Source organism: Anopheles moucheti, chromosome X (assembly GCF_943734755.1).
Source record: "Anopheles moucheti chromosome X, idAnoMoucSN_F20_07, whole genome shotgun sequence".
Lineage (NCBI taxonomy): Eukaryota > Metazoa > Arthropoda > Insecta > Diptera > Culicidae > Anopheles > Anopheles moucheti.
In genome coordinates this window covers 11,376,888-11,400,806 of record NC_069142.1, presented here as the reverse complement: position 1 = coordinate 11,400,806, position 23,919 = coordinate 11,376,888, and the positions used below count along the sequence as shown (strand labels likewise).

The following is a 23,919-nucleotide window of genomic DNA, read 5'->3' as shown; positions in this document are numbered from 1 at the left end:
CACGTACATTCTCGCTGTAGTGTGCGTCGTTTCAGGTGTTGGTTTTTTTTTTTTTTGGAGATAATGGTGGCCAATACATGATGGCTACACTTTAGTCGCTGATGACGCATTTTATTTGCTGGGAAGTCTTGCACACCATCGACTCCGGGGACCGTCTTAGGTGTTTGATAATCGATAAGATAAGCAAACAACCGTGGTGGCGATACAGCTGACTAAATGTGCCGTACAGTGCGAAGCAAATTGACTGAGGCGGTCGCTAAATAGTTGCGAATCGTACCTTTACGCGATCGGTAAGGTGGCGTAGGACATTCTGGGTGTAATGAGGGTTTGTATTAAAATGTTTTGTTCAAACATACTCACACATTCCCTAGATAAAGCGGTATGCGTTTGTGCGTTGGTCGCGGGGAATTCGTTGGGCAAAAATAGTGACAAACTTATTGTCAGCACTGTTGGAATAAATACTGCGCTGCTTTATTGGTCAATAGTTAATACTCTTCTCTTGTTTGTTGTTGTTATTTTCCTTACAGAATCAAATAATCAAAGCTGCGGCCGGTAATCAACAAACAGCTGCAGGTACAGCACCACCCGCCGAAGATGCGGAAGCGGCCAGTAATGCGATCGGCGGCGAATCAACCGAACCAGGTGTCCAGCTGCGGTCACGTGAACTGCCGCCGAATCGCAACAACAACAGCCCGCTGAATCAGTGCATCAACGAGCTAACCTCAAACCTGCACAGCCGCCGTTGCGTGAGCGAGCTGGTCGCAGCGAGCAGCGGCACCAACACCCCCATCAACCCAACGGCCAACGATACGGCCCAACAGTCAACTGGCGGGCAACAATCAACCACGAACGGTACGGAACCGACAGCGAACGGGACGGCCAACCACGACGTACCGAGCGAGCCGGAACCGTCCGGACATCCGGTACCGGATGTGGGTCGTGCCGGCACCAACCGGACGCGCAGTGCCAGCCAAAGTGAAGCACAACCGTTGCTCGCCTCCCCGAGCCACTTCGTTACCGTGATTGAAGTGAAAGAGTCAAAGAGCAATGGGGGCGGCAGTGGTGGTGGTGGTAGTGCGGGTGGTGATAATTCATCGCACGACAGTGAGACACCGTCGGTACCGAAGACGGCAAACTACGAGAATGTGCTGATCAACACCGGTGCCCGGTTCGGTGGCAGTGTGGAGAATTTGGTTGCCGGTGATCTACCACCGCACCAGCTGCAGCATCAGCACAGCAGCGGTGTGAGCAGCAGTGCCAGCACGTTCCTGGATGCGAAACATCCGAAACCACCGGATCGAACCAGCGACGGTGGTGGCAGCTTCACCGGTGGTAGTTCTATATCCGAGCGTACCTCGCAGCTGTTGGGAGCCTCGTCTGCCGCAGCCGACCTCAAGAAAAAGGTTCCCCCGCGGTAGGTAGACAGCACTGTAGCGGTTTTGGAGCTAATTTTAAAATTTTATATTTTGTAGATAAGAAATGGGCTTAAATGAGTTGGAATTGGGGTTGCGAATGATCACTTTTGGCCGTATTGATTTTAACTACTACGCTCGGTCTAGATCATCGAAGTTGGTGGATCTATCTTATCTAGAGCCATCACATCATATCTATCGCATCTCCCGGGCTCCATGGACGAATTCTTCGGCGTTTTTTTTCTATAGGTCGCTAAATACAGCAGTAGACACAACACTTAATAGCAAGTCATATTTGAACAATCTTACGTCACAAGTCTTATTGATTGCATTATCATGCCATACTGCGTGCGCATAGGTTTGATAATGTGATAAGCACCCCGCTACGCGGAAAACCAGAGAGAAGTAATATAATTGAGGGGAGATATACACTCAGTAACTGGAAAACAATATTTTCATGAATCTAACCTAAATTATTACATTAATTACTATTTTCAACATGACATCCAATAGTACGTAACACAAAAAATGACTAAACAAGATGAACAAAATAACAAATCGCTCATGAAATTTTAAACTATTATGGAAAAGTCCGCGCCAAGTACTAAACTGCGCAATGAGAATCCAACGAAGTTCCATATGCTGAACGTTGGTTTTAGAAAATCGCGTTAGAATATTGAATATCTCAGGTATTTTTGGACAAAGAGAATATGCTTTTAGACAGTAATTTCGTCAGCTGTTGGAGTATTAAATTGAACCCTGTTATGAGGGTAGTTCTAGGCAATTTGTGAAAATTTCTAACATGCTGTGACTGTATATTCCCGCTTAATCAGAAACGAACCACTCCAACAAATTCATTCGTTGCAGGCGATATTCTTTGTTAGCTGGGAGGGAGGGTGCAAATAAACCTCCAGGAAGGTTTCGCGTAATTGTACCGCATCTTAATCGTTTCGTGCCGATGTTGTTGTTGGTACCAGAAGCGCATAACAAACACTGTTCCAAAGCAGCATAACAGTGTAGTGACATAGGAAAAGCTAGACATGCAAGCAGGCAAGTGTTTATGTTTATGACTGCCACAAACATTAACCCGATCGTGTTTTGCTACCTTTACCCGATTAGCACGGCAGTGTGCGATTTTACGGCAACATTCGCCGCACAAGCCCGGCTGCGGTTCGCCCGGGCAGGTGAGCGTACACGCCGTTCGCCGTACGATTGGAAACGGGCAATCAACACTTGTTTACGGTTGTTAACCGGGCCCCGCAGCCCGTTACGATCGCTACGCAAACTATTCGGTGGTAACGTTAACATTTTCACTTGGTCACTCGTTTTAGTCTAAACGTTGCATTTTGGTGGGTCTATGGGTTTTTTTCAGCGTGCTGTAAAGTTTTATAATCTTTCTGTTTGCTTCATTTATTAATGCCGTATGTTAAACTAAATAAAATGAACCACTGGGTGAACCACTCCAGTGTGTAAAATTTCCCAATGAGCTGTACGAAATGGTTAAAGCACCGTGCACTGGGAAGAAATCGTCGAATGACTAATGGTAACCCGCTCGAGTAATCCGCGGGTGCGCGCACCGATGCGATGTGTTGCGTGAAGCGCGGGTGCGCATCGTTTGCCAGCGCACGGAAGTAACGCACACGTTGCCAACCAGCGGCTGCCCGGTGCCGTGCCGCGACTGTGAAGCCCCGTCTGGGCTGCTTAGCTTTCTCTTGCGGTTGGTCAGATTCTAGCGCTCCTCTAGCGTCTCGTACAGTTGGGAGATCGAATATTCGTGATGCGCGAGGTTGGGCGATCATTAGCGAGATGATGTACCAATTAGGGGGATGATGTGAAAGCTTCGTCTACTCCTGGAAGCTCCACACCCAAGGTCAGTGATGGGGGGGTTTCCCATCTTTCGCTCGGACGTCTGCACTGGAGAATTCCATCATGCACCGCACACGCCAACGTCACACGTACCGGTTGAAGGTGTAAATGAAGCAGTTGAACCTGCACGGTGTGTCTTAATTATGAGTGCCGCTCCGTACTCTGATCTTCATCTTCAGGTTCTTAACATTTAGCTGTTGGTTTTTTGTTTTTAGATCAACACAAACACCTGCGTGTAGCAGTGACACAACAGTCCGTCCCAATACCGTCACGTTCGGTGCACATTAGCTTCAACAAACAACGGCCATCTTTTTTTTTTGCGTCACCATCACTATCAACACCACTCACACGAAACGTGCGAGGCTTTATGGTGTATGGGGACGGTATCGAATTTATGCACGTATTTCGAACCATACACGATCGCACTGCGTGTGATGTGCGTCTGTTGAGCATAGCGAGATGGAGAATTTCTATGGAAAACTTAAAAAATAATAATAATTCTCAATGGATGAAGATGTATCGTCAGAATATCTTCAAGATCTTCACGGCAATTGCTAGTGTGGTACTTATTACATCTTTTGAGTCTAGTTATTCATATGAGTGATGAGGAATTGACTCTCTAAAGGTTCATCAACCATGAAGAAGTAAAAAGAATAAAAATAAATCCCAAAATTATGTTTCCGCAGAGATTCATGAATCTCTGGAGCTTCATCGATCTTTGAGGATTTGTGAATCTTTGAGGATTCTTGAAGCTTTAGAATAGAGATTCAGATTAATTCAGACAACATATAATCGTTTGTCGCTCAATAACTCCAAGGCATTCGTCCAGAGGATCACCCAAAATGCCCTGAAAATCTGGAAAACCTCCCACCAGCTTTAAACAATAGATGGATATCGCAAAGCGCGAAGCAAACGAGACACACCACACCACCATCTTCTGGGTCTGGGTGCACCCAACTGGAATGAGGCATGGTGTGAGGTAACCGCCATCACCATCCAAGCAATCCGATCCGGTGTGCCACGCTGCAACCACCGACACTCGCCGTATTTCTCGCCAGCAGACATTCGCCAGTGGTTGTGGGTTGACATTTCGTACCAGTTGCATAACATAACAACGCTCTTTGGCGTGTTTTGTGTGTGTGGGTGTGTGTGTGCAACACTGTGAAGCAACGGACTCGGTCGCGGCCGGATCATCACAAGATACTCCGGCAAAGATGTCGCCAGACTGAGTGAGGAGCACTTGCGTTCTGTTGCCTGTGCTGTTGCTGAGTCAATGAGTCACTGTGTGGTTAATTAACACAAAATCCGCGTGCTTTCTGTTTTGCTGTAGCACACTCACTGGTTAATCCAACATGCAACTCGGTTGCTTCCCAACTAGCTCACCCGGAAGGGATGTTCGCCGTCTTTATCGCACCACAAAAAAAAGGTACTTGGCCGTTATCAAAACATTCCGCTGGCGGGATCAAGTTTCTACAACTCCACACTCCACCGTGAATCATCATTTGGAAACGAATCACGCCCCAAAAAGCAAAAAAACAAAAAACATTCTCATCTTCCTTCGCGTCTTTCGCCGGATCGATGGGTAGTTTTATTTGGCAAATACGACTTATTTTAGCGGAAACATGTTTTCGCAACAGTCGCGAATCAGGTATGTATCATCCATTCACCGATGGGGCTGGCTGGCTGGCTCTGTGTGCTGTGTACGTTGGAAAGTCCGGAACTGGTTTTCCCGCAGCTGCAGGACGGGTCAAAGGCACGGGTTTGATGGAACGATTCTTGGTTTTGTGCGAACGCTCCAGCCGCTGGTGGAGGGCGTTAATGTGCGTCTTGTCCTTGTGGTTTCTCGTTCTGCTTAAAGAACGGGAAAGAGCAGGCAAGTCTGACCACAAAAAATAAAAAAACCGGTACTTTATGCTACGCTGGGTGCGCACGCGTCGTCATGCAACGTATATCTGGTGTTTTGTGTTTTGTGTGTGTGTGTGTGTGGAGAGTGAATTTCTGGAATCAATGGTTGTCCATGATTCCGATCGCCCTCCCCTCAGACGGTGTGCGAGGTTGTGTTAGCGCATCCACCAGACGACGGTGAAGCTTGACAGGTGTGTTGTGGTTGAATTCTTCGATCCTCCATTCAAGCTCTCCAGCGGGTCCACGATCTCGTTCTCACTCTCGTGTTGGGGGGATTTTGTTTTTTTTTTTTGGGGTGTAAACTAAGGGTGCCGGTACTCGCGTCGCCTGCATATTCTGTTTTCAGGTCACCTTGCCGCTGGTGTGCAAAGTAGGCCAACGGAACATTGTCGTTCGTTTCTCCATGCGCCAACATGGGCTTCACCGAGCGGAATTCCAGTTTAGTGGTCCGGATTGGTGCACGACCTGGAGCGTACGCAAATACGGCATTGAATTGAAATAAGATTGCTGTGTTGTGTTTGATAACCTACCGGCTCTGCGTACGATCGTCACCAGAAGTATTTCTCGTATGTCTCGTAAAGATCTTTCCGAATGCTGATCTTAAAGTTATCATACAGATGGCAAATCTTTGTACGCTTAAAATGGAGAGTCTTCAGAAGTTAGGAGTTAGTCTTATTCTATTGATTATTTGAGGCTTTAGATCAGCCTGGAGCTCAGTTGTCATTCATATATATCTTTAGTGAGGAGTCATTCATGTAAGGAATCGATTCATTTAAAAAAGATTCATTAATTTTTGTAAAGCAATGACGGATCATGCCCCTTGGACATGCTTATTGCTTATTTTGGACAAGCTCATAGGTGAGGAGGTCAAAAATATTGGATAACAAATGAATCTTTGAGGATTCATGATTCTTTGCAATACAGATTCAGATTCATTCAGTCATTTCGAAGATTAGACTGATAAATTGATTAATTCATTCAAATAAATGGATCTGATTCGGATTCATTTATTTTATTTTATTTATATCGTCATAATGGAAATATTATTGAGGTCATACATATTGGATAACAAATGAATCTTTGAGGATTCATGATTCTTTGCAATACAGATTCAGATTCATTCAGTCATTTCGAAGATTGACTCACAATTGATTAATTCATTTAAACAAATGAATGAATGATATGAATGATAATGATAAATAAACCAAGGAATTACAATTCCAGAAGATCCATCTGATTCTGATTCATTTATTTTATTTTATTTGTATTTCCATTATGACGATATAAATAAAATAAAATAAATGAATCAAAATCAGATTTAGCCAACGCTACAGGCATGGCTTTTATTGTTCAGTCTTCGCAATAACGCAATACTGGAACCAGCCCAGGTAGGCACGTATTCTCCATAACAAAACAGTTTCATTTCATATACCAATAATGGGAATAATAACTTTCACGTTTCATATAGTTTTAGGGATAACGCACACGAATGATTATTTGCCTCCGAAACCCACCATAAACCAATAACTGCGTCCGCTGCATTGGCCACGTTGGCTTTTCGTTAGATGCTTGCCTCGAAATAGCACTACAGCACTACAGCGATGAAGGATGGCTACGGCTGAGCGGACCCGCAGCACCTAGGCGGGTGGTACCTATGGCCCAGTGGTCCCATTTTCTTCCAGCCGCGGAGGGTCGTGCGATTACCACGGCTAATTGGGGCTACCGTTTGTTTCGTGGTGGCAAGCAGAGGAGGAGGCAGGAGGGGGGGGGGGGGGTTAGTGAGAGAGAGTGAGAGACCCGAAAGTGAAGCGGAGAGTGTTGATGCTGCAAATTATGCGCGCTGCAGTGTTGTAGAGGGCAAAAAAAAATAGAAATAGAAAGAGAGACAGAGACAGATAGAAAGAGAAGAAAACTGCGTGGGATGGGGGGGGGGGGGGGGGACCGAGACGCGCGGTTACCGATCGGGGAACTGTTTCCACGCTTCAAGCCACTTTGGGATATGGGATTCGTTCCGGTTCCGTGGCCGGTTTGTACCGGGGTTTCGGTGCTTCCGTGGCGTCCTCCTCGTGGTGCATACTTCGCGGTCGATGGTGTAGGTGGCATCCATTCGGGGATCTCCCTCCGTCGGCACTATAATGATGATACGGCTTGGTATGTGCATTCCAGCGATTCTGAAGCTGTTTGGGAGTGGCTGGTGAAGAAAGTTCCAGTTTTCAGCTCTCTCGTACACTTCTAAAAATACAAAGCACACCCAAAAAAAAAAAACCGCGTGTGTTTCCTGCATTAGGAACCCATTATCTCTATTTGGCGGCATTGCGAAGATAGTGCCCGGACCCTTTATGATGGCTTAATTTTTTTTCGATCGAACCAAATCAATTTTGATTGCTGGTTCGGCTTAAATACAGTGTTCCCCGTTAAACATTTCCACGGGGACAGCAAGTGTGCTGATCGGATGATGGCAGCTGGTAAACTGTGGCAGTTTGTCTGTCTTTATTGACCATTTTCCAGACCTTCCACCGTATTCTTACCGGCGGTTTGCTTTGTTGGTGTATTAGTTACCAATTGGAGCACAACCGAACCGATTTGAGCTGATAATCGGGCGCAGTCACGCGTTGGCCGTTGCTTTTTCATGTTGTATTTTCTTGAGAGGACCATCGCTACAAGAACGGTGCAATATCGCTACACCTGCACGCGGGGGGCAGCAGCATAATCTGGACGCAAAAATGCCACTTTTGATATACCGGCTTGCTCGATTTATTTATGTCGGAAGAAAACCCTTCAAGAAGAATGACACCTAATTACAGAATAATGTTGTGCTTAATGAATCGTTTGAGAAGAGTCATTGATATGAATTTTAAATGAGAAATCTTTTAAATCAGAAATTGATTCTTTTTGCGAATCCTCAGAGCAGTGGTGGATCGGAGGCTCTTTGAGGTCTTGGAGGTTTGGAGACTCCATCACCGCAATTCACGAATATTTTAGATAGAGTTTCTGATTCATTCTTTCAGTTCAAAGATTCATTCCGATTCATAAATCTGACTCTGAATCAACCAAGAGACGGATAGATTTTCCGGACCAGGAATTCTTAGAAGTTTATGCTATCGGTGCTATTCTAGTATTGGGGACTGGTTCTCTGTGATAAACATCTCTAAAGTTCAGTCATTTTAGAGGTCTGAGGCAATTAAATCTAGAAGTTGGAATCAACATAATCTCTATACTCAAGATCAATCATTTAAAGAGGAGAACCTGTGTCATTTCTCAAAGATCCAAGGTTTTGAACGTCATCCCCTATGCCAAGCAGCTGTTGTGATGTTGTGAAGACTATATTGGATTAGATCCGTGAACTTACTTGCATCAAGATTATCGTTCGATTTTCTCACTCAAGCAATAATCATTCGTCCCCTTAAGAGCATACATTTATGCAAAGCTCATCAACGTTCGCACGCATCTCGAACGTTTTATCAAGGCTTTCGCTCGCTGTTGTACAATAGAGGATACAGTACAGCAGTCCGCCATTTTTCTGCGAAAACAAAAAAGAACCTTCACACTACCAGCGCTCATTCTTTGCGTAAAACCGAGAGAGAATCTGCAAAACCATTTGTTCCCATCCTACTGCACACCGTATATCGCTACCGACCCACAACCAGGGAAGCAGTTTGTCTGCCCTCTGACGAATTGATTTCTCGCGCATTATAAAGGGTGAAAGCGTGAGAAGCAGAAAGAGAGGAGGAGGAACGCCGAGTGTGGAGTGTGGACGATGTGTTTCAAGGGTGAGAAAAAGAGGTTAGACGCGTCTGGCGCTGGGTGTATGTATTTCATCGCGTACAACGGATGCAAGTGCGCAAAACTTATCCGAAATTAACGAAACATAGCAACCCCTATTAGAGCGATTGCAATTGTGTTGGTAGTATTGGATGTTGTACCGAAGAAAACTGTTGCATTGTATGCACGAACTGGTAGAAACTGGAGTGAAAACTATTCAAAACTTTCGCCATGAAATACCTTTCGGGGATGCCCTTCGCGCATATCACCTCACATTTTGCCCAATGGATGATGAGATCTATCCAGTTTGTTTGTAGCCTTTTATTAGGTCAGAAAATGGTTCCTACCATTTGTGAAACTATAAATAATTTTATTATTTTTTAAAAATATTGATAGCAAATAAACTAAATTTGTTATTAATCATTAATATGTCTTTTTATCGTTTTAGTCCACCACCGAAATATGTGCGCCGGGCTGCTCCGGTTGAGCCACCGACGGTTCCAGCGATGGCGATGCAAAACCTCCGGAATAAAGATACGTCGGCGAGCGGTGGATCGGCCATTGGTCAGCTGTCCCATTCCTCGCCCGAAGCATCGGGCGCCCCGGACAGTCCCGGGACCAGCAGTTCGCTCGAGCGGAACATTAAACCATCGGAGATCTATCGTCAGAAGTCGTCCGATTCGCTCGATGTGAAGCTTGCCGGTTACCACGAACCAGGCAAGGCTCGTCTACCAAAGTCGGATAGTCTCAAGTCGAAGTCGTCCAGCACGGACAGCCCTACCGGGTCGTTGGGTAAGGTGGCTGGCGGTACGCCCGGGATCGGCGTATCGCCGACCGGCAGCTTGGGCAAGCTGCCCACCAACATGACCGGTAGCAGTAGTGACAGCCCAACCGGCAGCCTTGGCAAGATGAACCAACAGCATCAAACACCTCCCTATGGCCAGTCGTACCATCAGCGGCACGGTACGGATGGTTTGCCGCACGTCGATTCCAAGGAATCGCTAACTTCGGGTGGTGGCGGCGGTACGGGAACGATCGGTAGTACCGGTGGAGTTGGTCCCATCTCCGAGCGGGTAAGTAAAGCACTCAGGAAAGAGGTTGAATTTTTTTCAACTAACATGAATTATTTTTCCATTTCGCTTCGCAGATCAAAAGCTACGAATCCATTTCATCCCTCAGCTCGGACAGTATGCGCGTCAGTGGCCAACAGAGCCAGAAAGATCAGGAACACTACTACGATACGGTGCCGCTCGATAACAGCGATGGTGACTACGTGTACATACAGCCGGGCGGTGTCGGTACCGGTTCAACGTCGAGCCGGGACGATATTTCAACGGTGGAAAATGCCAGTACGCTTCTGATGCCGTCGCATCCGCGTAGTCACAACAGCAGCCAAACCAGCGTCCAGCTGGAACCAGAATCTCCCGGACGTAGCAGCAACTACGTCAATATTGAGTACTTCATCCAGTAAGTGTTTGCAGTGGAGATAAACCCAAAATGGGGCGGCTAGGACTTGATGGTTTCATTTGGCCATCTAAAATGTATATTCCTGTTGGTTAGAGTTTCCCTACGTTGTGTATTTTTATTTCTCCACAAATTGTCACCTCCTGGGTTCGTCACAAAAAGAGGATGATTGATCCTTTCCCCATCCTTATATACCCCAATTTCTTGCAAAGATGGCCCCCAACACTAGTGATGGCCCAACCACTAGTGATGGCCCAAAACACTAGTGATGGCCCTACCACTAGTGATGGCCCAACCATCCCAACAAACAATTCGAACTGGTTCGAGGCTCGAACAGGTCCGGTTCGAGCGTCGTTCGAGCCATTGTTCGAGCTCGCAAGGAAGACGCGTTCGAGCATTTTCGATGAAAATCGAGCGGGACGTTTTACGAAAGCGCCATCTATTGTGCATTGCAGTAAACAATATTTAGGAAAAGATTGATAGATGCAAAATTTTTGTAAAAATAATATTTATTTTATTATATGATGCTACCTATAATCTAGTAGTATCTTAAGCATTTGATCTGCTCTTATTAAATTGTTCGCTGCTCCATATATTGTGGTATTAATCTCCGCTGTAGATATATTGTGGTATTGTATCGTTTGAATCCGCTTTCCGATCACCCTTCTTTGAACCATAATGGCGCACAGCTGAAGAAAACAACAAAACCATCGTTGCGCGTTGTCTGGAAAAATATGTCCTTAATTAATGGGCAAGTTGTAACGAATGTTGATATCACTCACCGTATCCTGTGTTTGGCCGCGTCGCAATGTCCTTCCAACACATTCGTCATATAGTTGTTAAGATGAAGATGAAGTTATAAGATGAAGAGCAGGTCGAATATTGAGGATCTTGTACACCAAACCAGTCGCACGGCTTCTTTTGGATTCCATTTTGCACCTAGCATGGGAAGATCCAAACAGAGCGCTGTTTTCAAAACAACAATGTTGGCACGAATATTGTACGACATGCACTCGTTATTTACTTACCAGAGTATTCAGAAACACCACAGATTGAAAATATTAACACCAATGAAAGATTGTTGCACAGATTTAACTAAAAGGGCAACTTTAAGCAAGGTAGATGTTGTTTGATCACAGGTCAGGCTTTGTTTACATTTCTATTTCATTCAATCTGTCAAAGCGGTAATCACCGCAGACATAATGCAAACAAGCCATGGAAAAAGATGAAGAAGAGCAATAGACCGCACCAATTCGATTTTTTCGTGCGGGAGGAAATCAAAGACCCAAACCTTTGACGCAAATTTAGCCAAGATTCGGAACCAATCTTGCTGATTTAGCCGCGCGCAGAACCAAACGACGCTTGATTCGACCAAAAAGGCTCGGACAACGCTTAAAAAATCGTCGAATTGTTTGTTGGGATCCAGTGATGGTCCTAACAATTCCAAAGCTTATTGTTAATAGCTATATCATAAATTTAATCAATTTAGAATTCGTTAAATTAACCGTTTTTTTTAAGTTTAATTGTTCATTCTTTCGATAAAATTTTTGCCACGTTTGGATGCAACAAAACACTACAAAAATAACCTAAATTAGCTCATGGCACTACAGACACTCTTAAATTTTTTATCTGATACCATTGCCTTTGCTTTCAAATCAAATGGTGGAAATCCCTTCGTTTGAGACAGTTTGTTGCATAAGCATGATTCCGTTGAATAATGTGTCTGTTTTCCCCGTATGTTTTCAGCTCCAGTCAAAACAATGAAAATCGCAGCAGTTCCATCGATAGTGATGGCGAAGGTGACGGTGGTGTACCGGTACTGATGCGTGCGATCTCGACCGATACGGACGGTGGTGTTGGTGCAGGTGTTTCACCCGGCATCGGCGGTACACCCAGTGGAAGTGGACTGTTCCGCAAGATATCGGTAAGTCGCCGGCGATTGCACCGGACATCTTTCCTGTTTGTCCGGTAAAATCCAATTCTTAATGTTTTTTCTTTACACAGAACGCTAACCGGGACACCATCATACGGCGCATCGTTACCAGCATCATCACGAGCGAAACACTGTACGTGGAGTGTTTGAACAAGATGAAGCAGTACATGAAGGCGATCCGGGCGACGCTGACAACTTCGCAACCTGTGATATCGGAGGAGGAGTTCCAGACGATCTTTTTCAAGATCGAGGACTTGCATGAGGTGCATAGCGAGTTTCTGACGGAGCTGCAGGCCCGCCTGGCCGCACCGGACGATGCGACCGCACCGGACACCGGTGGGCTGTGCGTGGGTGAACCGTTCCGTCGCCTGGCCGGCCAGATACACCTGTACGGTGCGTTTCTGCACAATTATGGGCGTGCGATCGATACGGTTAAAATGTGCAGCACGCACAGTCAACAGTTTAAGGAGATTGTGTCGAACATTGTGTTTAAGAACCAGAACGAGCAGAAACTATCGCTGGAGGAGTTGCTGCACAAGCCGGTGGCGAGGGTGCAAAAGAATGCGCTCGTGCTGGAGGATCTGCTTAACCAGACGCCCGAGCAGCATCCGGACTATCATCCGCTTCGGCAAGCGTCCAATGCGATACGTAAATTCCTGCAAGAGTTTAACGTGGTGCAAACACGGTCCATGTTCCCGGTAAGAGATGGTACCACAGCATCCCATATAGTTTAAGAGCTAGAGACTTAACATTATCTTCCCGTTTACAGAGCGACGATAAAGCCCTCCGAAGATTGGTAAAGAATTCGTTCATCGTTGAGCTTGCGGACGGCCACCGAAAGTTGCGACATCTGCTGCTGTTTAACGATGTGATTGCGTGCGCCAAATATAAGGCGGTCGGCCGTACCGGGGATCGGAATGGGTTTGAGTTTGAGCTGAAATGGTTCATACCGCTTCGGGACATACTGATTTGTGAAGAGTCCGCAAACGATCCGAAGGAAACGAGCCCGATTAATATTGTGCACCTGAAGTCGCAGGCGTGCACCGTGCGTGATCAAATCATGCTGGACGAGAAGGATCGGCCGGGTGGTTCGAGCCGGGCAGGCGACAAGCACCGGAAGAAGCTAGCCGATCTGGAGGCGCAGCTGGTACTTGCGTCACCGAATCTGGTGTTCAAGATTGGCAATAAGGCGACCGGCAAAACGATGACGTTCTTCCTCAGCTCAGATTTCGAGCGTACGCAATGGATCGAGTCGATACTGTCGTTACAGGTAGGGGCTCAAGCAGGTGACACTAGAAGAACCTCTTCGTATATGAAATTTGTTTGCATTTTGTTTCTTTCCCATTATTAAACCAACAACAGCAATCGTGCAACCTGCCCGGTCACATCCCAGTCCAGATCTACGATCTGCACGCGTGGATAACGGCCTGTCAGGCGCTTATTAAAACCGAGATGGGTTCCTACCTGATGCGAAACGCACGTGATGAGAGCCTGCTGGTAGGCGACCTGCACCTTACCATTCAGGGGCTGACCGGGTTCGATCAACAGTGCGATCTGTTCGTGTGTGTCGAGATCGATTCGTACGGGCACTATTTCCGCAAGGCCAAAACGAAGCTTGTCTGTTGCAGTGCAACACCGCAGTGGAATGAATCGTTCGTGCTGGAGCTGGAGGGTAGCCAGAATCTGCGTATTCTGCTGTATCAAGCTGATGTCCAGCGTCCGATTTTGCGCGCGAAGCATATTCTCAAAGTAAGTATTATATTTATTATTGGGTGTATTGAGAGGAGAGTAACTAACTGCTGCATTTTGCTTATTGTTTGCCGTGTCCGTATAGTTAAGCCGCAGCTGGATGCAGGAAACACCCACTAGAAAGGTATTGCAGCTGTCGGAAACGCTCAGCATTAGCACGATCATACGATTTGTACCGGGTGAGGTGACGTTGCGCCGGGTACCAACCTCCAAACCGGGCGCACTCTTTGGTGCCAAATTGCAGCAGGTGATCAAGTAAGTTTGTGGTGCATACGCTTCCATGTATTGGGCCCTTTTTTTTTTAATCACCCCCCCTGCCACCTACATTACAGGCGCGAAAAGCGAGATATTCCATTCATCGTGAGTGCGTGCGTGAGGGAAGTTGAGCGACGCGGCATGACCGAGGTCGGCATCTATCGCGTATCCGGTTCGGCGTCCGACGTTGCAAAGCTAAAGAAATCGTTCGAAACAAATGCGTACGAGGCGGAACAGCTGCTGAAGGAGGTCGACATACACTCGGTCACCGGGATTCTTAAGTCGTACTTGCGCGATCTGCCTGAAGCGCTTTTCACCGATCAGTATTATCCGAAGTTCTTCGACGCGTTCAACCGCCATTCGAACCTGAGTGAGGGTTCGCGCATCCACGAGCTGCAGCGCATATTTGCTGAGCTTCCGCAACCGAACAAAGCCACTATCAACCTGCTGCTAGATCATCTGATGAGGTATGAACGATTTTAATGATTATTGTGCTTTTTTTTTTTTAGTTTACTCCAAAACATAAGTTTCTTTTTCACTCTCTGCGTTGCTATTGTAGGGTACACCAGCAGGAGATCGAAAACAAAATGTCGCTACATAATCTGGCGATGGTGTTTGGACCGACGCTACTGCGACCCGGCCCGAGCGCTACGAAACAGAAGGATCTGCTAGAGTCAAGCACAGCCGACGTGATGACGCAGGCCGGCATTCTGTACAGCTTTTTGCAGGCGCGACTAAAATAGTGTGACCGAACGAAAAACAATTCCATCAATGCACGAAACGAACGAACGAATGGCGTCCACCACACACCGCCCAGCAAAAACCGGAATGCACCGCTCGAAATTCGTCGCAACCAGAACTGAATGATTTGGTTACTGCTGTTTTGGTATTTTTTTTTTTATCCGGACGCACATTGTACCGGGATGCTTTTTGCTCAGACGAGGATCTCCATATGCTCCAGAAGAGGAACAGAAAACGCCTTTCCGATAATTCTTTCATTCGCTCCGCTCGCTCGCATTATTGCAGTGCGAGATGTGATTGTTTTGCTCGCTCGCTCTCACAGTAGCAGATCGCAGAACATAAATGTTTAAGTATATATATGGAAAAAGCAGGATGTAATACACCCACTTTAGCTCGAGGGTTACAGACGTTCCGGTACGAAAGATTTCTAGCCCATTGTTTCTGATCAGTACGTTCGCGGCTGAAACAGCTTTGTTGCTTGTTTTACGAAACACTACCAAAAGATTTTTTGTTTGTTTTATCAGTAATAAGTTACACATTTGTGTATTAGTTAAGAGACCCCGGTTGGCACACAATCTCTCTCTATACCGTGTCCGATAACATGGTATAGTGTAGTTGTAGATAATGCGTGCTGCTAGGAGCATACCAGACAGAGAAAAAAGCACGACACAACATAGCCGAAGCAAAACATTCTCTCACCTCTTAGTTCTTAGAAACCAAAACAAACAATGCTTGGAAAACGGAGCAGAATTAGGAATTAGCAAGCTATAAAGAAAATTCCCAAAGGCAAGACAATACTACCCAGGCAGCTTAATGTTTTTTTTTTTTGCTTTTTACTGAAACAAAATCAACTGCTCGTGTTTTCTTTTGGTAGGTTAAGTGGTATTTTAATGTTACAGCGGTAAGAATAATTTTATTTATAAGGTAGCGCGCGCGCTACTGTAAGGGTGAAACCGTCGTTCCCCGTTGTGCATTAGGTTAGTTTGTTATTGCTTCAAAAGCAATGCCGCCGTCACATTCGGCTGTGTATTAATGCGTCGTCTGTTTATTTCCCCGTACCGGAAACGTTTGCTTTCTTTCTCCGCCCGCTTATCCCGTGTTTCGGGTACCGAGTGCCTACGTTTGTAAGATGGTATAACATCTTGTTCGAAAATAAGCGTTTCCCAGTTGTGTTTAACGTGTGAACACGTCATTGGTGTTGTGCTTCTCATCAGTAATGAAGAGTTGGTGTTAGTGATTTTTATTTTGCTTTTAATTTTTTGCTAAAACATCGAAAGATGCTATCGAATAACCAAAATCGCGCAGAAAGACTATTTCTAACACCTTGTAAAATGCTTTAAATGCGAATTTGAACTCGTCTGTGTTGTTTTAATCTGTCATTTTGGTGTTTATTGTTTTTTTTTTTAATATTTGTGACTATAAGTATTCGTTCACAGATGAAAACGAACCAAATTGCTACTCCATATTATTTCTGTTAATAGCTGTTGGTGTCTTAAGTTCATAAGGAACATTCCGAAGTCATCATGAGTACGATGATTTCATTTGTATTTTTGTTTGATATTGCAAATAATGCAATCAAAAATGGGAGATTTAGCAGCGATGAGAACACAGAAGGAAATAATAATGTTGTGGTAGGAGTATGACGTGTTACTGCGCCAGGGCACATGGGAGAGCATAGAGTGTGAGCGAGCGAAACAACAACAACAGGGTTCAGGGTCGAGCGAACGTGAAATAGCAAGTATGTGATCACATAAAATAAATCCAGAAAGGAACATACAGCTGAAACGAAACGCAATCTTTATACAAACAAAACATATATTATTATACTTATTACATGGGCAACTATACATACAAATAGTTATCTACATAGACATTTAAAACCTAAAAGCCATTGAGATATCGCAAAACAATACAATACATTCACTGGCAAAGTATTTAGACAAATTCGAATGTAGTAGCGTTAGCGTATGGCAAACGAGGGCGGTAAAATAGAGTGACAGCAATTTTTGTGCGCCAAGAAGTCAAGAAGTGTAGAGGACGAAGCTAACAAATATGATGCAACGTGTAGTACATCAGAAGGGGATGATAAAAAAAAGGGGATGAAGGTATGGAACATGATAGAGCATGCAAGAAACAGTTGTGCGGTTGGGTGTGTGTGTGTGTGCAAGGCAAGAAGAAAACAAATATTTAAAAAGACACACACGCACGTACATTTAAACAGGGAACACGGTTATTTCGTCTAAAATGCGTCAGGTCAGTTTAAAAAAATGCAAACCAAACGAAAAAGAAAAACAAGATATACCACATGATAGTATTTGTATTCAAACGCCCGTAAAATCAAAATAGGAAGCCTAACCCTTCCGGTATATGCTTCCGCCCCCCTTTCGCCCACCACACCTCATACCCGTCTGGGTCACAAACACTTTGATCGTAATCGTATTTAGACAGTTTTTGACAATTTTGCTCGATGCGCCGAGATTAAAAAAGAAGGAGATAACAGAAGAAGAAAAAAAAACAGGAAGCATTACATGTGAAGCAAATAAGATAAGAGAGGATAAGAGCTGAGCAACATGTAAACGCAGCGTGGCTGAAAGACAAAAAGTGCATTGCAAAAGGTGGGTTCTATACAGTGTTAGGTGCAGTTTATGTGCAAAGGTGGGGAACCCATTCTTTCCTATTGAGGAAAAGCTATGGGGTGGTGTACCAGTATATGTGTGTTAAACCGTAAGAAGCGAACGAAAAGGACCAGGAAACGAAAAAGTCACAAGGAACACGCCTGGTGTGAAGAAACACAAAATGCCGACTAATGATTAAACTATTATACATCGCACTATATACAATCGTACCGTTTTTTTTTTGTTGTAGGCTTTATAGGGAAACCGTTGCAAAACGAAAAAAGGTATGCATTTTCGCTCCGTTTCATGACCACTGCCCACCACCGAATCACCCACCCCATTCCTCCCCCTAACCACAATCAATTTACATTCCCATCTTTTATTCTCCATTTTCAAACGGAACAAGAAAACTTCCTCCAAGTGTAACAAAAAAGGGAAAAAACGACCAAAGGATTTTATTATCTGTAAAAGATTTGTATTTCGTTCAATTAGACCTTCCCTCACACTCTCAAAATGGCCAAATTTTAATCCTCTCGTGTGTGTGCGTGCTCTAGTTTAAGAGGAGGCAAGAAAGGACGCACTATTTTGGGCGAATGGTGGATTTACCGTGGATTCGAGTACGAGATTAAACACAACTGAAAATATGCACGATCTTTTCTTTTTATTTTCAAGTAAAGTAAAGTAAGAAAAGCGAGAAACGTGAGTGTAATGTATGAAGAACAAATAGCGCTAAAGCGTGAAACAAAACAGAACAACTACATTTTTTCGGGAGCAATGGCAATATCCTAGTTTATGGAGCAAAACTAAATACAGAGAAAAATACACACTCACACACCCCCTCGTACACAAATACATAATAAGGAAAAGAAAAAAAAACTCTTATGCGAAACAATAAAAAAAAATTAAGCAATCAGTTTTGTTTCCTCAAACAATAATGTAAGCATTGTTGGTGTTGCGTTTGTTTTTCAAAGTCGAAAACGATTCGAAACAAGGAAGATAAGCTAGAGTGCATTAATTAAAGGTGTTTTACGGTGTTAAATATCCCTTACAAGATATTCTTCCTTATGCCTCCCATGGATTGAAGATTCACGAGTCAAAAACCAAATTGATGGTGACACCATATGGGACCATGCTAACAAAGTCCGACCTACTCAAGGGTAACGTATTTGTAGGTGATCCCATCTTTAAAGTCGTTTGGGCCAAACGTCAACACCGAAAAGGGATTAGAGGACTCCTGCAGCACGTGAAACCGCAGTAAGTAAGTAGGTAAACGACGGATAAGTAAATAAATGTATAATACAAATGTAGAGAATAATCGTACGTTTTTTTATTCCATTGCTCGTTACAGATGCTTTCATTTTACTTCGTGGTGTGTAAAAAGTGCCGCCATAAACGGTGCGAGCCTTTATAATGTCTTAACACGTCCTAAAAGCAAACGCAGACGTGTGATTAGTTAAACTTATCATTACGCTAACAGTAGAGTAAGATTAGATAATAGTTTATTTTTAAAGCTAATAATTTGAAATAATACATACCTTAACATTTTAAATATATCGTTTAACAAATTAACATACCTTTTGTTTTTTTTTGTTAACAAATTAACAAAAACAAATGTTAATACGAAAGCGATCGTTGTCTTTAATTTAGTAACAAGATTTGATTTATTTATCATAAATAATAACGTAAGGCAAAAATGATTCGCTCATTCTTTTTTGTTTACATTGCATCATTACGCCTCACGGAAACAATTTTAACTAAAAACAATTTGCTCGTGTTTTGTTTTCTTTTTTTTTAATGTTAATTTAATTCCCCCTATTATCCCATTAATTACTAATAACTAGCGCGAATTGTTCGAATTTAAAACTGGACTAAATATGTATAATTCTTAATTTGGCACAGGGGTTGGAGCGTGGAAAATAAAGTAAAGACGTTTCATTTGCGATTTACAACACCTACCTCCAAAACACCACGTCACTGGACGTAAAATTGACACAAAAGGACCAATACGCACACACTCATACATCCTTGCACCGAAATGTTTCGGGATAGTTAATCCTAAGCACTGTGAGGACTGTTTGCATTCGTTGGAGGCCCAAGTTGGGCCCAGCCTCGATTAATCCATCCCCGACGGTGGTTCCTGTTAGTGAGCGTGTGTGCGTTTATGGGAACAGTGTGGTATACAGTATTTGGCATGTTTATGTTTTTTTTTTACGCTGTTATATGGACCTTTGTTCCCTTTCTACTAATACTAATGATTACATTAGCGAAACGGTACTACTTAAAATCGTTCTACTAGCAGTGGTAGGCACGTTCTAGAATTCCCGCCTCGGCAAAGCAATAAAATCTATAAGTGCGATTCGAGAGGCTTCCGCTTTCGCGCACGTTTAACTGCTGGTTTGGTGTGTATGGATGTGCGAAGGTAAAAGGAATAGGAAAATTGTGGAATCGTGTGTACGTGTATGTGTATAAATAGAAAAAAATAAATTAAGTTTTGTGATCAAAGGTTAGATTGTGCGGTGAATTTATAATTAATTAACTTTAAACGCATCACCGTCAGCCGATAGCAGACAAACGTAATGAAGAAACCAAAGCAAACGGTAGAAAGCAATACAAACAAAAAACAAAACGAATTAGGTTAAAGCATGAAGGTGTAACATTGAATGCGAATATTATGGTTAATTGTCAAGTTATGCGTTAAATAACAACAAAACAGTGTATATGTAAAATGTATAAGTATGTAAAATTAACCCATCTACCACTAAAGCTACGAATGTTAGCCGAAGAAATTGTGCAATTATTTGTTTAAGTGACAGGGAGCATCTTCTAGTTCGTCTGCATGTCAACACCCGCAAAAGGGGGGGGTGTTGAAGGAAGGAAGAGAAAGGCAACCTAAAGCTAAATGCGCTAAACCAACGGAATAATGTTACCGTATAAAACGATCGTCTAACATATGTGTGCGCTTCGTTAACCTATGCACAGCAATCCTTCGCCAATCCCTGGGAACCTTACGCCAAGGTTGCCATTATCACTAGCAATGATTTCCCCTTCCACCATTGCTCGCTACTGTCTAACTCGACTTCTCCTCCCGGAGCTTCACTCCAGTAGCTTCCGGCATTGGCCGTTTATCGTCCATCTTTTCCTCGTTGTTCTGCACCACCTCTTGGCGGCTAGCATTCCACTTGCTCAGGTCGGCCAAAACCGGCACACCGAGCGCCGAGTGCATCGTTTCGAACGAGAACGATACAACAGCGCCCCGTTCGAGCGGTCGGTCGCCAGCCATCGTTGCAATCGCATCGCTCGACTTCGTTTCCGTCACGATCTTACCGGTACAGCTCGGGGTGACTTTCGGTGCTGGTTCACCGACCGCTTTCACCGGTACGGTTGGTTCCCCCGTTGGTGACGATGTTGCCGTTGTCGATGGCTGCCGTTTGGTTGGTGTGGGTGGTGCTGGTGCTTTCTTGCTAGCACGTGTTTGCGGTATAGGTGGGTTAGTCCTCGGTCCTTCGTCCACACCGCCGTTGCCGGTATCTGCATTAGGTTGAGGGGTGGTAGTAAAAGTAGTAATAGGTGGTAAAGATTCAGGGAGACCGGGTTTGCGTACAAAGATAAAACAAATGTAGAAATCATATTTCAAGTAAAGGAGATAGTATATGGGTGTAAGATCCGGTTCCGGCTGATGAAACTTCCTCTACAAATTTTATCTCACACGTTTCTCACAGAAAATGAAGGATGATATAGACTAGTGTTGGGTGAATCTGATCCAAATTCATGAACCTCGCTTCAGAACATTTATGAGCCTTTATAGATTCATAAATAATAAAGAATCTATGAGGATTCATGAATCTTAATGTATTCCTGATTTGATGACTACTCACTGAAGATTCATATTAACGGCTCTTCTCAAAAGATTAATTACGTACAACGCTAATACAGTCTCTTTCCAATGATCAAGAGCACACACAGTATGACAAGCATTTGCTTCAGCAAAGGACACTTCCAATAGCAATGATAATCCAACAGTGATACAACTAGGCAGACAGACAAGATGTGTTCCCTTATTAGTATCGATTTTTAATTTTAACACACGAGCAAATGCAAAAAAAAATGTTTCATTACTTTCGTAAAATTAACATTAAAACGGAGCAAAAAAAAACATGAAATGGTAGGAGGTTATGTGCGAACTAGTACTGGATCATATAAAGTCTCTCAATTGAATGTGATGAACCAGCAAAGGTTAATCAGCAAATCAAGGCAAATATAATGTAAGTAAAAAATTGAACAGATTCTTAATATTACAGAATATTTCAATGTTAGCACAAGTATTATCATAATGGGTGCAACAAACAATCACGAATGATTAATAACATACAGAAACATGAGAGCATGCGTATAAAATGTGAAACAAAAATATAATCAATCACCCAAAGATATTAACAAACAGAACAAAAAAAAAACATTCAAACCGCAAGCTGATACTGATACTCTTTTTAGTGACATATGCCTCATTATCAAAGTTTTCACTGTTTTTTTTTCCTAGAGCCACAATTACCTGCATTCGATGCGTATTCCGTGGTGAGTGGTTTGTTGAATGGATTATGTCGTCTTGGTGGTGCTTTCGGAGGAGCTAGCATGGGCGCAGTGTCGGGCGTTTTCTCTCTATAGTGGCCCTCAATTTCATCTAGCTGGCGCTGGAGTTCCGCCACCATCAGCTTCATGTAATCATACCCGGCACATGTAAGCGCTTTCATCCACTGCTCCATGTTCGCCTGTGATTCCGTGCTGAGGTAGTATGTCCGATTGTTGGGACCATGGAATATGATTTGAAAGCAGTACTGCTCACTCTCCTCGGCGAGCTCTACAAAGTAATGAATCGTTTGTTAAAGCAGTACTTACGATTAGTTAGCGTGGGAGTATGACAAATGCATGAGTCACGCCTTGTAACGCTTACCGACAGTACAACCCTCAAGGATGATCATGCCGAGCGGTTCCTTATCAGTGCGCTTCTCGAAGTAGAACAGTAGGTTGCCCTTCAGCACAAACCAGCGCCGCTGCCAGCTCTTGTTCGTTTCGCCCCGTTTGTTCATCCATCCCTCCAGATCAACCGGTGGCGTCGTTGCGAACGTGCACAGATTTTTCTCGTTGATCTTCATCGTCTTATGACAGATGCTAATGATGTTATAAAAATATGATTCAACTTCCGTACCTTGGGCCCCCAGTCCCCCCGACCACCACGCTACGAACGGTGTCGGTGGGGTGAAATTATTTCTGGGTTTTGCCCCTTCTGCTAGGAACGGTACTCCCGCAGGGATGATTTGAATGCTGCTGCTACGATTTCGCTTTAGCACATTTTATTCGCAGGAATAACTTTAGAAAAAAACACCCCCGTGATCCGATGATTACTAGAGCGGCTGTTCTATTTCTGATCGTGGAAGATGAATGGTCGGTTTGTTTGATTGTGCGTCGGGTGTTCGCAATTATCACACAAAGTGTACTGCAGTATGGCACGCCTAAACGTAAGGGAACGGATACAATATACGATCAGTAAGGGTGTGGTACGTGGAAAATCTACCCCAAACGAAAGGAAAATGTGCTCACCGGTGCGCAGCAACGTGCAAACGGCGACTATTTTTCACATTTTCCGGAGCAATACTTTACCGACAGTTACCTTCTGATAGGTGGTTGGTTAATTCACATTATTTTTATTTCTGTTCCAAAAGCTATTCTGTCTGCGCTAGCGCTGGATGTCAAATACGTTCTGACGGAGCTGTGTTTATGGCAGCGCGCTCAAGAGTTGAAAGGTTTGTCGGCGCTGAACAATGAAGAGGATGTGTTCTCTGTATTTGATATTTGGCTAGGTGAATTTAAATATGTTTGTAGTTAAAGAAGAAATACACAACAAGAAAAAATATGACGCTATTTGTAATGTTAGTATTTAGAGAGATTATTAAAATTCAATCAGTAAATATAATGGAAGAATGGTAGAATAACGTTGAGACAACTGTGCTCGCGGGAAGTTAGTTTTTGTACGGTAAGCGATCTATCGGTCATTTTTTAACCGCGAAGCAGTTTTATTGCTTAATAAGGAAGTAGTGCTACATTTAGCTGTAAAAATCTGATCACATCGCTCTTATTGCATTTTTGCTAGTAAAAATACATTCTACCCAAAGTTTTCTCCACTAGATATCCCATTTTCATAGGGTCCAGATATAGTAGCAAA

The 23,919-nt window shown here is 43.9% G+C and overlaps 2 protein-coding genes across 3 annotated transcripts in view; one reads left to right on the top strand and one right to left on the bottom strand.

Moving 5' to 3' along the window:
- The window catches only part of LOC128306307 (active breakpoint cluster region-related protein), a 37,392-nt gene extending 19,722 nt beyond the window's left edge, over positions 1 to 17,670 (top strand). For both annotated transcript variants that reach the window (XM_053043761.1, XM_053043762.1), the window contains 10 exons: positions 528 to 1,414; positions 9,394 to 10,018; positions 10,093 to 10,412; positions 12,156 to 12,333; positions 12,414 to 13,040; positions 13,112 to 13,612; positions 13,705 to 14,091; positions 14,177 to 14,346; positions 14,424 to 14,813; positions 14,906 to 17,670. In XM_053043761.1, the coding sequence (XP_052899721.1) occupies positions 528 to 1,414; positions 9,394 to 10,018; positions 10,093 to 10,412; positions 12,156 to 12,333; positions 12,414 to 13,040; positions 13,112 to 13,612; positions 13,705 to 14,091; positions 14,177 to 14,346; positions 14,424 to 14,813; positions 14,906 to 15,089 (4,269 nt within the window). In that variant the 3' untranslated portion in view covers positions 15,090 to 17,670. The remainder of the gene's footprint in view (positions 1 to 527; positions 1,415 to 9,393; positions 10,019 to 10,092; positions 10,413 to 12,155; positions 12,334 to 12,413; positions 13,041 to 13,111; positions 13,613 to 13,704; positions 14,092 to 14,176; positions 14,347 to 14,423; positions 14,814 to 14,905) is intronic.
- A 1,663-nt stretch (positions 17,671 to 19,333) lies between these two features.
- Positions 19,334 to 23,418, bottom strand: LOC128306828 (sesquipedalian-1). Its single transcript, XM_053044448.1, has 4 exons — positions 23,368 to 23,418; positions 22,651 to 23,209; positions 22,252 to 22,557; positions 19,334 to 21,230 (listed from the first exon to the last, which is right to left on the bottom strand). Exons 2-4 carry the CDS (start codon positions 22,850 to 22,852, stop codon positions 20,770 to 20,772), a joined length of 969 nt encoding a protein of 322 aa, XP_052900408.1. The 5' UTR covers positions 22,853 to 23,209; positions 23,368 to 23,418; the 3' UTR covers positions 19,334 to 20,769.
- Between the last annotated feature and the right edge of the window lie 501 nt (positions 23,419 to 23,919).